Consider the following 16,702-nt stretch of genomic DNA (forward strand, 5'->3'; position numbering starts at 1 on the left):
CCGTGCGTGTGAACTGTTTACTAACATGGTTATGTGGCATGTGACAGGTGGTAAGTATTGGTCATAAACCTAGCCTTAGGAGTTAACACTAATTTATAAATGAGTGTGTACACACTTCATTAAGTTTTGGGCAACCAAAACTCACTTATAAATTATGACCAGCCCAGTGTTCACACACACTGATGTCTCGAGGTGGACAAAACCCAATGTCCACCGCCCAGACCTTATCCCCTTTGTACAAAGGGAGTAACCAGCCATGTGTCCACTCTAGCTTGCTCCACAAAGCACCTGCCTACCACCTACACTGGACAACTCACCACCTCACTCCTCTCTCTAGAGATAGGCGCCTCCTTCATGAGGGCATTTGGGCTGTATTTTCTGCACTTTCTCCTTCCCAATTCCATATCCAAGCTTGCTAAGGTGTTTCCCAAGCTTCTAAGAGTGTTTCCAGGTGCTAATCACTCTCCTACACGCTCCCAATGACTGAAATTCAGCAAAACAACTCTTTACTCCTGTAATTTCTGGTCTTTTTGCTGAAAACCCTAATTTCAGCCCTCCTTTCTCAAGTTGAACCATAGGGGAAGCTTTCCCAGCGTTTCCTTCATCCTCTTGAAGACTTTGTCGTGAAGAAATGCGACAAATCGAAGATCTCATCACTCCAAGGACTTCATCGCAAAGACTTCCGATGTCATCGACTCTACTTGCAATTGGTTAAATATGGAAGCAAGTAGCAGGAGGGAGGAACCGGATTACAAGATCACATACCCTGTGTAGTGTTCTCTTGTCCTATGTACTCTCTTGCGGATTGTTGCTACCATGTGTTGGTGGAACAATAGAGAGCAGATGGTAGGGAACATGGGCACTTAAGAGGGTAGTGTGAGTTGCAAGTCTACATCGACAACCACTTGTTTGCAATACTGTATTCATATGCATTGGTATGGAAATATGGTCAGAAATGCCCATGACACTATGTACTTGTACTTGATTCTCTCAAGATCAATATACTTTATTTGAGGGAGGGGCCGGCCGTTCCAGCTCATTGTGTGTCTCTTGTCAATTCAGCAAATTACTTCTTGTATTGAGCATGCGTCCATCAAATCTTAGTGTATTTACGGGTATTGATTAGCATTGTGTTCAATCAAGTACAGTACGCACATGTATTACTTGCCAAAAGGTGAAATTTGATAGGCACAAGCCTCCAGGTTTGCTTCAGCTTTTTCCTATTCCGTCTCGCAGCCATGGGAAAGCATTACTATGAAATTACCTAGATCCCAGCATGGGAATGATGCTATTTGGACCATAGTTGATAGGTTTGGCAAGCAAGCTCACTTTTTGCTCATCAAGAAAACCATTAAAGTTGATCATATGGTGAAGCTTTTCCTTGCTCACATATTCAAGCATCATGGTATGCCTAAGTCCATTGTTAGGGATAGAGATCCCAGGACTACAAGCCTCTTTTGGAGGGCTTTATTTGATAACATGGGCACTAAGCTTGAATTCTCATCTACTTATCACCCCCAAACAGATGGTCAAAGTGAGGTTGCAAATTCTGCTGTGTTGAATTTGTTATGTGGTAGATCAAAAGAGTGCCTGGGAGAAGTATCTTCCACTTGTAGAGTTCGCCTACAATAACACATTACATGCCTCTACGGGAAAGGCCCCGTTTGAGATTATTTATGGCAGAGTGGTCTTGCCACCCATCCTTCGTACAAAGGATGAGATTTTTACAGCCGATGAGTATGTATGTGACTTGGATGTAGCCTTTGCTCAGATGCGGACAGCCATTGCAAGGTCACAAGACAAGCATAAGAGGGCTGCCGACAAGCATAGAAGGGACATGCAAGTCAAGGAAGGTGATTGGGTATTGCTAAAATTTGAGAAAGCTAGGCTTCGGAAGAGGCCAGGATGAGAGGGATCATATCCAAAGCTTTCTACTCGATATTATGGACCCTTCACAGTGATTGAAAAGGTCAATGAAGTGTCCTACAGGCTTGCTTTACCCAGCCATTGGAAGATTCACAATGCTTTTCTTGTGAATCTTTTGCGGAAGTATGTGGGGCCAAATCCGAAAGAGCCTATCACATAAGATCCGCTCGAGATTGATGAGCTTGAGGAGATCCTCCAGCCAGAGGAGATTGTAATTCACAAGGAGAGAAAGCTACCACATGGGAAGCTTTCCAAGATATACCTTGTGAAATTTAAGAACTACTTACCCATTGATGCAAAGTGGGTAGATGATTATTTTACTGATCACTCGTAGCTTTTGCAGGCATATCTTGAGGCTTTTCAGTTGAGGTCAACTGTTTAGAAGCCGAGGGGGATGTCACCATTTGGTCCATCTCCATTATTGGAGCCACTTCTATGGGACTATCACTCCATAGAGCAGCTAGATTTGTACCATGTTCACATGGACGGGAACCAGTTTTGTGCCACCCGTGTGTAACTAGTATTGTGCCATATGGAAAGGAGCCCATTTGCTGCCACTCGTGTATGACCAGGATTGCGTCTTATCCATGGGATTGTCACTCCATGGTAGGACTAATATTTGTGCTGACCTTGTCTATGGTATTGTCACTCCATAGGAAGGCCCGTGCCAGGATGTGTGTTTTGCCTATGGGACTGTCACTCCATAGGAAAACCAGGACTTCACATTTTTGTCGCGCCAGTTTTGTGCCCGACAAGAAATCCTTGTACAAGTTTCATGAAAGGGAGATTTCGTCCATTACATGTGCACATACATTTATGTTTGCATGCATAAAATTGTTTTCGAATGACTTGTTTTCATGTGTTTGTCTGCTATGACGTGCCAGTACACTAGACGGGGACGCTCCCAGTGTACCGTGGGTGTGCAGCCGAAGCCTCCCAGGAGGAGCTAGCCCACACTCACAAGGACATGGATGCCCTCCGCCTTCAATACTAAGCCCTAAAGACCACCAAGGTTGCGGCAGCCCAAGCACATGAAGCCCAATGAGACCAACTCCTAGATGAGCTCAAGCATGCTAACGCCAGAGAGGCCAAGCGGTCCGTGCGGATAACCAATTTGCAAAGGAGTGTAACGCCGCCCTCACCACAACACGTGAGGTCACCAAAGCTCTCACTGATTTTCAAGAGAAGTACAATCACACAGTGAGCAAAGCGGCTGCTTGGGAAGCATCCTAGCAGGATCTCCTCCACCACAAACCGAGGCACATGCCAAATTTCATAAAATGGAAACTCTTGCCTCGAAAGGATACTGTGATCAGGGGGGAAAAGGCTATGGGGGAGGAAGTGGGGGGTGAAGCAGCACAAAGCATCCGCAGGCAGCAGACGTGCATAAGCGGGGAATTCTGCTAGTGTGCATACGAGGGTGGGGGATAGCATGACACGGACACGAGAGGTGCTCATGCTAGCAGGGGAGCTTGCAGCTCGAATTGGTGTGTGCGCACCAATTTTTGCTTTGGTTCTGAGTGTGAAAGATCCTGTATGTACAAAGTATCATGTGTACACCCCACTTATACATTTCTATAGTATAAATATGCTCCTGGACCTAAAGCCTGGGAACTACCATGTCCAAATCCAAAAAGCTTCCATTTTAAAGGTCCAAACTTATCAGGCAACAAGATTAACAATTGAATAGAGTGAGAGTACATAACTGTATTTATCTACGAATACAATCACAAACATGCTAACAGTAGAAAACTTTATTTTTTTACTTTAAAGAGAAGCAATCTCTTGAAAGCCAACATTAACATTACTCAACGGTGCTACACAGAGACAATCAAATGCAATATATATTCTCAAACCTTTAAAGTTGCAATAACATTGTATTTATATTCAAAGAATCATCCTGTCTGGAAGTTTATATGTAGCCTACCTTTCCTGATAGACAGTGTTCCTTGCAAAAGAGCAAACCCTCCTTCACCGCAAAGACATCCATGCCATCAGCCTGTGCACAACACACCAAAAAAATCCAATCAATCAGTTGCAAAGATAGTATAGTGTGGTCCGCAGCTTCGTAGGCGATTTGTTAGTATTTAAACTCTTGAGAGGGGGTCTCAGGTTTAAATCCCCCCTCAGTCGATGGAGACCAAGGTCCTCTGTCACCTCCGGGCGAACCATGGCCTTTCTCTGCTCCTGGTGGGTTGAGCTTGTATAGGAGTAGCATTGTCATCTAATTAGCAGGATCTCTACCTAGAGAAAGAGAAAAGATAGCATAGCATGCTCCCCATCATCTATTTAGCGAGGAAGGATCTTTGCTGCTGCACGGCAAAATATAACCTACAGCTGCAACCCTCTCTACCCAGTTCCATCACTCTGTATATCCATGTTTCAGTACACATTGCAAATAAACATTGTAAATCAGAAATACCTTCACGCCTGGAAGGTAAGATACTCTGTCAAAGTAACTCGTCTTTTTTGATGCTCTCCATTCTGCTGTTCCCATCCCAAACTGTCAATCCAAATATAAATGGTAGATTTGAGATGAAAAAAATAAGCTCTTCCTTTTTTCATGATTGAAGGAAGCTGGGAAAGGTAGAAGAAATAAAGGCAAATACATGATTGTTCTCTATCAACAGGATCAATGGAAGATCCCACAAGGCTGCCATATTCTTTGCCTCATATACTTGACCCTGCCACCACACATGACATCCAGATTATTTTTTTAAAAACTGATCAAAGAGCTAAAGCACAACAAGTTGACATCTTGCATGAAGTACCTCAACCAGAGGGCAACACTTCAACTGATCAGCATACATGGATCTACCTGATATACATTTTCCAGTATTTTCTACTCAATATCATCTCGGAGTCTTACAATTCTGTTTTTATAACTGTAAGACAATCAGTTTATTGTACTTTTTAGTCTCATTTAGTTGTTCTCTTTGATGAGACACCAACTTCAGATGTACTCTCAGTTTTGGCCCGATGCCGAGCAATAATGGCTCTGATCTGGCGATGGTGAGGATGCCGTGGTCGGGATCCTGGTGGGCGTGGCCGACGAGCACGACATAAGATAACTGCTCTATCTGTGGTGACTCCCTGGGAGCATGGTCGGTGCCCTGATGGCCCAATGGAGGAGGTATCAGGAGGTGTGTGGGCTGGGGTGCTGGTGCTGGTGCTGGTGCTGGTGCCGAAGAAATCTGTTAAGGTCCTCTGTCTAGGTACATCATGGCTCGGCCTCCTGTCTGCCAAGAGGGTCTCTCTGCGTCTCCTGAGCTCAAGTAGAAACAATCCCAGGAATCTCTGATCCTCAAACGCCATGACCCTGCGTAACAGCCCAAAACCCTCTCGGAAGAGGCGGTGATATCTCCCTCGGATCCCATAATAGACTGTACATCGGTAAATGTAGTGTTCCTCTATCTCTACCTCCTGGTAGCATAGCTGACAAATGCGGTCATCCAAGATTTGATGCACATATCGCCCTGTCCCAATCCACAGCTGGTGTGATGAGGTCCGGATCTATCCAATGGCACAACGTATCCCATGTGATAGGTGTAAATCCATGTACGCTGGGCGGGTGATAAAATCATCCGGTGAGAGGTGCAGAAAATGGCTCTTGTAATGAGCCATTTTCGTGCCTAAGGGCTCAAGGGGGCTAGTCCATGTGCTCTCTGTGTCCACTCTGATGATATCCATCCTGATCACGCGGTTTTGCTGTGAGCGGGTGAGGTCCAAAAATGGACTTAGTGCCTCTATCCGCAAACCATGTAGGTCAAACCATGATCCCATCTGAGCATACCAGCAATGAGTATCTCCATCCTCTGCCAACTGTATGGATGAGGTCAATGCCAATCGGGAGTACCTAGTTGCCTGGTACCATGGGGTCCCCACTCTTAAAGAGTGGTACAATGATATGCTCTGTCCAGCTTGTCGAGAAATCCTCACAAATGGCACATTTAAACACATGTACGATGAGCGGAGCCAAAGTGTCTCGTGCATATGAGAAGTGCTCTCCAACTAGCCTATCATGATCCTGTGCCTTTCCATTCTATAACCTGTCTATTGCATCTAGCACCATCCGCATAGTAAAAAAGGTGCTGCTAGCCGGTCTAGCTCCCAGTGGAGCGGGGGTGGGGGGCTATCCTGATGCATCATATAGCTCTCTAGTATAAGTATGCCATGCCTCATGTGCAGTAATCAGAGTACCAGGCTATCTCTCCTAAAACATCTTCCATGCCCTCTTGCTGTCCTTCCCCAGAAAGAGTTGGTAGATCTCCTCCTCTAGCTTAGCCAGATAGGCTCGTTTCGTCCTCCGCACAAGGCGCCGAAAGAGCATCCTGGCCTGTCTATGCATGTGAGACCCAATGGCAATCTCACGCTATAGCTGTGCTCGTGTCTCACGACACTCATCATCATACCAACTGTTCTGTGGAGCAGTGCTGCGGGGGTGGGTGGAAGGGATCATAATGCAGGGAAATGCATATGAGGCGGATGCATGTAGTACACTTGCCAATCCTCTCGTGATCTCGTCCAGAGGGCTATGCGGGTCTAAAGCGAACAAGCCATTAGATACTGCATCTCGGTAAACCCCAACTATCTCACGTGTAAACTGATATCTCGGGTACCTAGGTAGATGAGTGGCTGGCCAATCTCTCGGGGATCTACCTACTAGTGTGAAACTCAGGTATGCATGATCGGCTGCTATGCCAATGGGCCTACTGGAAATTGTGAAACCTCGCACATCAGGTATCAATGAAGGAGATCCCATCAAGTAGTCCGTTGTGCTCGCTCCCCCTTTAGAGTTCCAGTGTGTGAGAGCATCTGGTCCTTGCCATCTCGATAAGCCATTGTATATGACCAACCCATGTGCACTCCCGAGTGTGAGAAAATGCCTACCATAATCTGTAATCTCCCCCTCATCCTGTGCTGATCTCTGCAACCCTACATCCTCTGCCGTGTTCTCCCGGTACATAGCCTCTTGAGTATCATATAGCTCTGTCTGCTCTGTGCCTGTACGTGCATTAAAGTCTCCCAATAGTAATATGTCTCCCTTGCTGGAAAACCTCATGATATCATCATATAGTGGTATATGGGGCGACTCTCCTGATGGTGCAAACCTAGAGTGGGCTGGGGGAAAGTAGCAGCATTTCTGTGATGTCTTTTTCACGGTCAGCCATACATGTCTTCAAAGTGCCTTCGTACAATGCAGCTGTTGTGCCAATCTCTCAGAGCATGTCATCCTTCCATTTCTGCATCTCTTTTTTCATTTCCGTAAGCATCAAGGCTTGGGCTAATTCCATCTCAACCCGTACTTGGGCTTGCATTTCTCCCTTCAATTGGACATATATCTCTTCCTTCAGCGTTTCGTATATCACTTTCCTTTGGGCATGCATCTGCTCGGTCCATTCCTTTTCAAGCTCCTGTCGCATGGTGTTCATCTCTATCCTTATGTGAAGCTGTATCTCCTCATAAAGGGCCTCATCTCGTCGGGCCATCTTCGTAATCCTTCGTGAGTTAGGGGACATGATTCCTTACCTCAGTCTTCTACCGTAGGCATTTGGTGCCTTTGTGGGGGTGTGAAAGGTTGTCTCACCATCATGTTCCCCTCCAGGGGTTGAGACATGTTCTCCCCTACTAGTTGCTGCCTTGGGAGCCTGAGCAAGGGTAGGTGGGAAAAGGACAGCGATGGGAAAAGGGCCCTACAGAGGCGCGCAGAGGCGTGCAGAGCAGAGCACGGAGGTGGCCTATGCACAGGGCAGCGAGGCAGCCTACAGAGGTGCGCACAGAGGCGGGCAAAGGCATGCAGGTGGGTGCGCATAGAGCAGAGGCGCACAGGTCATCCCAGCAGGCGCACTTCTCAGCGAGCGCACAAGTCATCTCAACAGGCGAGCGCACAGGTGTGTGTGTGTGTGTGTGTGTGTGTGTGTGTGTGTGTGAGAGAGAGAGAGAGAGAGAGAGAGTGAATAACATGACTGAATGATGTGACTGTTGCTTGAGAGGGAGACCAAAGAACACCCCATGAGAGCCTCATATGGTAAGGGTTTGGGCCACTGGCACGAGTGATTCAGTATGAGGAGAAGAGATGTTTCGGGATGTACCTAATAGAGCCTAGATGACATAGGGACAGAGTATTGAGAGGACATGCTGAGAGACATGGCCAGTCCATACAAGACGTTGCCCAAATATCCATCACTGATGTATTCACGGCACAAGCATCCACAACAGCAGTCACCCATGCCAATATTGCCGCATCGACATTAGCTCATACCAGCCATACACAAGGGCCCTTGCCTAGATCTTGGATGGCGGAGTCTTCTAGTGGGCCTACGTGACCTTTGTCTGTACACGCGGATTTTACTAGATTTATGCACGGATTTGTGCATGGTAATGGTGCATTGCATACATGTGCGTGCCTAGAAAACTATTTTCATTATTATCTACAAGATGGTACTGGGGACCCGTGAATTGTGCACATGAATCTGTGTATTTTGACCTTGCTTGTGGGCTGTAGATAGAGGTGGTTAGTGAACCTCTAAACTCTATGTTTACGCATACAATAGTTATGGCTTATATTTCTGTTTTGCAAGTTCACACTTCATTAAAGTGTGAGTGGACAAGTTATAAGTCTCTTTGATTCACACTTTATTAAACTGTGTGTGGGCAGTTCATTAGAGAGTTTGGAACTCCAATCTGTGAGGTGAGAATTCAGGTACCCCTTTTTAATGAATGTGGGCATGGACACAAGTGTGTGCCCTCCCCACTTATGTGAGAGGTGTGGCCACTTCAAAGGTAGTCCAGTGAGGCCTCTCTTGCCTATAAAGCCCATAAGTCTATCTGCTCTTTCCCCTCTCTCTCATTTTCTTTTTTCAGAAAGAGACTTCTATTAAGTATGAGAAAAACATACAACAATCACAGCTATAAGCCGGAAAAGAATAGGATCACCCCAAGGTGATTTCAACCACTAAGGAGCATCATGATGCCATGTAAGACCTATGGTACTAGAGGAAAAGAAGCTGCCATGGTCCCACTCCCGCATAAATATCACACGCTTCACCTGCGCAGAACAAGAGAGCCCCTAATAGGCTTTGAGAATTAGAATGACACCTATGACTATTGGAATCCTATTCCTAAACTATCCCTCAGCTAAGGTTATAAAGTTATTGTGCAGGTTATTTCCTAAGCTAACTTTTGGGTGCTCTAATTAAGGTTTTGTGGTGTAGTGTGTTGCAAATAAGGCATCATGCTTAACTCGGAAAGCACACAAGAATCATCAAATACCTTATACATCCCGGAAAAACCTTATATTCCAAAAATGCTTAGGAAGAAGATCGTCAAGAAGAAGAAAACCAAACCTTACTACTACCACTATGCAAGGGCAATGGATCTAAGTAAGTTTCTTTTATTCAATATGCATCTCTATGGTGAGGGATGCTTTGGAATAGACATGTAAAAAAAAATTTAAGTTTGAGCAAAGATTTGAGCTAGTGTGTGATCAAAAGCTATTTGTAAAATCCTGTCATATAAAGGATTTCCCTTATTTTGATTCTATTTTTTCTGATGGCATTAAGTGGTGGATAATTTGATGAACATAATAAATTCGATAACGTACCACACATGGTCTATAAAAATGCAAACGTCACTAATAGATATAGACATGGGGAGTCGTCAGTGGTACAATGAGAAAGCCCAATGGTGGCAAGGATCCATGCGGGAGTTGCTAAGTGGGAAACCACAAATAGCAAGGCTTTATCATTCCTTATACATGGCTTGGCAGATTCACAAATCCATCAAGGCAGACCTGACCAGTGTCGGATTTGTCGTCGACAGGGTCACATTGCTAGAGATTGTCCCAGGTCGAGGGGCCATGCTAGGAAGCGGCGTGGTCCTGCCCATCAAAGGCCTTCTGCACATGCCGAGACTCCAGCTGCTCCTTTGCCACAGCAGACCACACAGCGTTGGGTTGTGGTTAGGGATGGCAGGCACCCTCGGACCCCCGTACCTGCCCCTTCACCCACACCCCCTGTGGAGGACCCTAACCCCTATGCAACTCTTGCCTCACAAGATGTTGATCCTTCTTTGGAGGATGAGGCCTTGCAAGCACATGATCTGGATCCCTCACAGGAGGATGCTGCATTACAGTTACAGGATGATTGCACCCTTGAGGATAATGTTGCACATTCGCATTATCATGGTACCTCTCCATAACTGAGGACTAGCCCTGGCTTTTCACCGTAGTGGGAGAGAGGTAAGGTTTACATTGTCAGATTTTCCGGGGGAGGGGGTGTTTCTTTTTTACGGGCAGAGCAACAGAGGACGAGAAGCTCACTGGCAGCGCTAGTATGGGCAGTAGAAGCAACATGGAGCAGGGGGCTGGGGCAAAAAAGAAGCCTGAGGAGCGGAAGGTAGACAAGGCAACGTGGAGATGAGGGGAGGTTACAAAGGGGATGGCAAGGTGCAGTGGGGCTCACGCATGGGAGAGGGGATGTAGAGAGAGGGAAAGGGGGGGTTATATGATTAATATCTACTCCACAAGACTCATGTTGGAAGATGACACTAGCCCTAAAGCTTGGCAAATTTGATGTTACTTGTTGCTAAGAGACCATAGAGGGGAATCCACTCCTCTAGCACAGTCTGTTCATGCCATTTGGCACAGCCTCAGCCACACCCTACATGGCTAGTAGGAGTGCTTTAAGAAAGTTCCACGTCTATGCGGGAATGGAGGTCTACAAATCTGGAGCCCTTCACACCATAGTCACTAGAGACCAGAAACAGGAACGGAAACGTTCGAGGAATCGAAACAGGGAAATGAGTTTTTAGGGGTGGAAATGGCCGTTTCCTGTGACAATATCACTTGGGAAACGACAAATGTACATGGAAACAGATGGGGTCCTGAAACGGAGAAACACGTTTCTAGGGACTGAAACAACTGTTTCCTATGACTATGCTTCACACTTCCTTTTTGGAGGTAAGGATGGACTAACTCAAAGCTGTGGTCCATGCAGATAATTATGAGACTCTGACATCATGCTAAGCCAAGACGTGGTAAACTAAGTATTAATTAATTCCAAAGTAGGAGTCATAGCTCTCGCTCGAGGGGTCATTATATCAAAAATCCTGTAAAGAAGTCGTACACTTCATCACAGCACATCAGAGAAGACTGACTTGCCTGATTATCTGCCCCGTCTCCATAGATTGCAACGGCCACACTTTCCTTTTTGGCGTATTTCAGAGCTAAAGCAAGTCCTGCCCCGAGAGGTGGTGTTGTACCTACAATGCCCCAGCCACCAAAGAAATTGTTCTCCTTTTTGTAAAGGTGCATGGAGCCGCCTTTTCCACCGGCACAACCGGTGGCCTTGCCCATAAGTTCAGAAAACACCTCCTGCAAATTACTAACACATATATAACAAGATATTGGATATGATGTGATCAAAATGGTGAACTCGTTGGGAAAGACATACAAAGACAGTGCCTCCTCTCGCCAGAAATATCCCATGATCTCTGTAAGCTGTTATCACTGCATCTTCCGTAGAGAGGGCAGCCTTCAACCCTACTGCCACTGCCTCTTGTCCATCGTACAAGTGGCAAAATCCCCTGACCTGCTGGGACTTAAACAACTGCGCAAATCAAAGCTAAAAAACATCAGAAAGGAAAGCTCTCTCGCTTCGTGCACAGTTGGGGGAAAGGAGGGGCACACACCAGATCTGCGCTGATCTCCATTCGTCGGATGGTGACCATGTCGGTGTACATGTGCAGCAACTCTTCCTTATTTGTTACCGATTGCGAAGGGGGGCCCTCCGAAAGCTGGTGCAGCGAGAAGGGCACTTGTATCTGCACAGAGGCACCATCGTGTTCGCGTCTTTTCTGAGCTGATGATGATGCGAATACCCTCACGCTCTGTTGAGACGCCCGGCGCAGTAGGCCTGCTCTCTGCAGCTGCAATAGCCTAACCGTGGAAGGCTTCCAGCTCATGGTTCCGAGAAGAACAAGAATCAATCCTCCTCCTCCTCGCTATCTGTCTCCCCGCTCACGCAACACGTCCGCAAAGCCTGCGTCCCTTGTAACACAGATTTGCATGCAACACTGCAGCCCGCTCTTTAGAGCTACAAGCTGGTGAGTGGTGACACTTGTTGGCGGCAACGTGGCAGCCTGGGAGCGTTTTGATTTGGCCAAAAAATGGCACGTGTGTGTTTATTTTTTAAGGTTTCAAGCCCTTCCGTATACAATTTGACCTGCTATGGAGATGTAAGGTATTATTTTATAAATGGCCTTTCACAATGAAGGTAGAAAAAATTTGATGACTATTATGAAGAAAAATCTAAACCCTAATATAGTTGCTAACCATCCAAATGGCAGGATTTTAGTGGTTGAGATTCAAGTTAATGGGGAAAGGATGTGGGTAGTAAATGTTTATGGAGCTCTCAATCACAAGGTTAGAAGTGGAATGTGGGAATGGATTGCCAACTTGAACATTCAGGGCCATTGTGTCCTCTTGGGGGACTTCAATATTGTTGGGGGGAGCACCATTTTGATGGGTCAAGAGAAAAGGAGATGGGAAGAATTGAGAGAAAAAATGGGATTGATTGAGGGATGGGCGGACCATGGAGGATTGGGGGTCTGATCTTGGTCACACCTACTTTAGCCTGCAATATTTTGGTTCATCCTCCAAGATTGATAGGGTTTTTCTCAATCAACAATTAGTTTGGATGCCTCACTCTTTGAAGATGGCAATTGAGTATCGTTTAAACTTTAATCAACTTTTTACTTCAACAATGAACATCGTTTAAACTTTAATCAACTTTAAAATCTATGATAAGGTTCAACAATAAGTTGAAAGTAAGTAGTAATTATCAATTTAGTTATCAATAATTTACTAAAATTATTGATAAGGTTCAACAATAAGTTGAAAGTAAGTAGTAATTATCAATTTAGTTATCAATAATTTACTAAAATATCTATTTATTAAATTATTGATAACGAGGGCAGAACCCTATAGTTTTGAAGCCCACCTTTACACGTGGCTTCTCACCCCCTCCACCACTGAGATCCCCTAATGCCTGCCTCTAGCCTAATACGATCACCACCCATCTTCCTCGTTCTCCTCCTCCTCCTCCTCCTCCTCCTCCACCTCCACCACTGATGAGTCCTAACCCGATTTTCTCCTGTCGCTTCCCTACTGAGTCCTCTTGAGTGACCAGTCCAACCTAGTCGCATGCTCTCTCTCTCTCTCTCTCTCTCTCTCTCTCTCTCTCTCTCTCTCTCTCTCTCTTGTTGGATATGATAACTAAGCTATGAAGATTGATCAAAACATACTCAAGGTGGATCAAAGATTGTACAAGACATCATGAATATGAGGGACAAAATTTGGTATATGCAGAAAATTGATATGAGATTAACACAAGAAGACACTAACTGTGATTAGACATGAACCAAACTTACATAATCACTTGATCACGACTTGTACCTTATTTAGAGACTCCTCTACCCTATTTTTAGTTGCATGAGTTGCATGAACAACATGCACCAACCATTTGTAGGCTTTACACACCAACCACTGACCACTAGCCTATCAACCACATATTAATTTGGACTAAGGAGTTGGGATTACATTTATCCAACAATCCCCCCTTAAGACCAACTTCTTACAAAACATGAATCAAGTCTAACAAACCTCCTTGACACAATGAGTAAGAGTCCCCCCTTAACAACAACATAGGGTAGTGTACTCTCCTCTACAACTCATCAAGTTGGAACAACATAAGTCTTGACTCAACCACATACATGACATAATCTAAAAAGCATACTCCTCATCTACATCTTTTATACTAAGACTAGAACAAAGATTTGTTTCTTCCTGTTGGTTGACTTCTTCAACCACATGTGCCTTTGCTTGCTTTTGATCTTTTTGGTAGCACTTTGAGGATGGATGATTCGTCTTTCCACAATACTCACAAGGATGTTTGGAGAAACAATCCTTAGTAAGATGATTTGTACGACCACAAATAGTACACTTCTTCTTTGTCGATGTCGTAGAGTAATAGTATATGCATAAGGATCTATCACATCCTTTGTAATCTTCTTGTCTTCTTCCTGCAAAGAATTTATGATACTTTCCAAAGAAGGGACTGGCTCCTTCTCTTTAAGTACCGTCACAATTTGTCTAAAGCTTGAAGGTAAGCTTTTAAGCAGGATAGCAATAGCATCTTCTTCAGGAACAGGAGATTTAACATAAACCAACTGTGTCATTAAGCTCTTTAACCTGTTAATCAAAGCTTCTAAATTTTCATTACTCTCCATGGTTAGATCAAAGAGGTGCATCTTCAAACTGATCTTGGAATGCTTTGCCTTTGCACCAAAAGTACATTCTAATAATTCCCAAGCTTCCATAGCTGACTCAACATCATCAATATAATGAATAAAATTATCTTCTAAAGCAGTAATGATAATACCAAGTGCTTGTTCATCTTTTGCTTGAAGTGCAGCCGTTGTAGCTCTTGTAGCTGCAGCAGAAATACTAGCTTCATCTTCAGTAAGTGGCTTGACCATACTCCACAGATTTTTCTTCATGAGGTAGCCCTTCACCTTGATTTGCCAGGTATGGAACCCAATTCCGTTAAATTTGTCGGGAAATTTAGAACTCATGATGATGAAATATGATGGTTAATGTTGATACTTGCTCACATAGATGATTTAAGCCCAAATAGTAAAAATATCATCAATATAAATCAAATTGGTATCACCATGGAGGAGCAAAAATTGCAGAAAAGGGGCGACTGGAAATTAGCTTCGTACAGCAGCTACAGTGCACCAAATATCACAAGATTTGATATGCTCAATCTTCACTTGATAGACTTGCAACACCTCAGAGGAATTGGCGCAATTCGTACGGACGGCGACGAATGGCTGCGCTGAACAGAAATCGGCCTGCACTGGTAGCGATTACAAATTCGTCTAGCTCCGTCAAAATTAGGCCATGAGCTTGGAGTTGTAGCATGCGTAGGAGCTAAGCTAAGAGCCTATATCAAAATCTTGGGGTATGATCAACTCAAGTGCACACATGGAATCAAACTACAGCATATGGTTAATACTGAGAAAAACTGGCTATGGTGATTAAGAAATTAATTAGGGTTTTTGCTAATCAACTAAACCTAATTGAGTCAAGCTCTGATACCAAATGTTGGATATGATAACTAAGCTATGAAGATTGATCAAAATATACTCAAGGTGGATCAAAGATTGTACAAGACATACTCAATGTTGGATATGATAACTAAGCTATGAAGATTGATCAAAACATACTCAAGGTGGATCAAAGATTGTACAAAACATACTCAATGTTGGATATGATAACTAAGCTATGAAGATTGATCAAAACATACTCAAGGTGGATCAAAGATTGTACAAAACATACTCAATGTTGGATATGATAACTAAGCTATGAAGATTGATCAAAACGTACTCAAGGTGGATCAAAGATTGTACAAGACATCATGAATATGAGGGACAAAAATTGGCATATGCAGAAAATTGATATGAGATTAACACAAGAAGACACTAATTGTTGTGATTAGACATGAACCAAACTTACATATAATCACTTGATCACGACTTGTACCTTATTTAGAGACGAGACTCCTCTACCCTATTTTTAGTTGCATGAGTTGCATGAACAACATGCACCAACCATTTGTAGGCTTTACACACCAACCACCACTGACCACTAGCCTATCAACCACATATTAATTTGGACTAAGGAGTTGGGATTACATTTATCCAACATCTCTCTCTCTCTCTCTCTCTCTCTCTCTCTCTCTCTCATTGTGATTCTGATAAACATCTAGCCTTTGGAATCAGAAGGATGTCTTAGCCTTATTTGCTCTGGCGCGAAGCACAGAGAGAGAGAGAGAGAGAGAGAGAGAGAGAGAGAAAAGAAATAGAATTTGCATGCCCTAAATGCAAGCCCCTCTTGTAGGGAGAGAGAGAGAGAGAGAGAGAGAGAGAGAGAGAGAGAGAGAGAGTTGTTGAGGGGGAGAGAGAGAAAGCCGACATGTGGGACAGGAGGCATGAGAAATCTCCATAATCCACAATTGCCTTTTCTTGCATTTTTTAAAAAGGTATAAAAACGCATGCGAAACACAAATATACATAATCCACAATTGCCTTTTCTTGCATTTTTTAAAGGTATAATTTTCAAAGGTTAAAAACTTCAAATTATAAAACAAATGCAAGATGCTTTAATTAATTAATGCATAAAAACATTTTGGTGCCTTATATTTTTAAAGTGTCATTCATAAGCACCGAAAACATTTTTTTGAATGCTTATTAATTAAATAAACTTTTGAATCCTTAGAATAATTATTTTAAGCTTGTAAATTATAAGGTTCAAAAATAGTATGTTTAAAAATTTAAATAATATTGCCTTGGTGCTCGATCGCAGTCCCTCCTTCTCTGCATATGAGCTCAACTCTGCCTCGAGCACTACGCCATAAAGTTTGGCCAATGTATGACCAATCATGATAGTTCTGTAGTTGCTGGGGTCTAGCATGTCTCCCGCTTTGTGGAGAGGCACGATGGTGTGCATACTCCACTCAGTTGGTAGGCCCTCCATTAGTGCCCTATTAAAGAGGTGAGCAACAAAGGGTCCCAGTGTGTCAACTGCATAAATAAGATGCTCACTTTGTATACCTGTGTGGTCAGCCGATCTCCCATGCTGTAACCGGCGGATAGTTCTCTCTACCATTGAGGCAGTAAAGAAAGTAGAGGTGGTAGGGCGGGACTCTTGTGG

The 16,702-nt window shown here is 44.1% G+C and overlaps 1 protein-coding gene across 1 annotated transcript in view; it reads right to left on the reverse strand.

The window, feature by feature from the left end:
- Positions 1–12,020, reverse strand: part of LOC147632251 (pyruvate dehydrogenase E1 component subunit alpha-1, mitochondrial-like) — a 39,317-nt gene extending 27,297 nt beyond the window's left edge. The window contains exons 1-6 of the mRNA XM_086807060.1: positions 11,617–12,020; positions 11,379–11,534; positions 11,087–11,299; positions 4,536–4,610; positions 4,349–4,429; positions 3,854–3,925 (exon numbers count right to left, since the gene is read on the reverse strand). Of these exons, the coding sequence (XP_086663186.1) occupies positions 3,854–3,925; positions 4,349–4,429; positions 4,536–4,610; positions 11,087–11,299; positions 11,379–11,534; positions 11,617–11,889 (870 nt within the window). The 5' untranslated portion in view covers positions 11,890–12,020. The remainder of the gene's footprint in view (positions 1–3,853; positions 3,926–4,348; positions 4,430–4,535; positions 4,611–11,086; positions 11,300–11,378; positions 11,535–11,616) is intronic.
- Positions 12,021–16,702: the final 4,682 nt, after the last annotated feature.

Source organism: Cibotium barometz, chromosome 13, assembly GCF_041138505.1.
Source record: "Cibotium barometz isolate CiBa-2024 chromosome 13, ASM4113850v1, whole genome shotgun sequence".
NCBI lineage: Eukaryota > Viridiplantae > Streptophyta > Polypodiopsida > Cyatheales > Cibotiaceae > Cibotium > Cibotium barometz.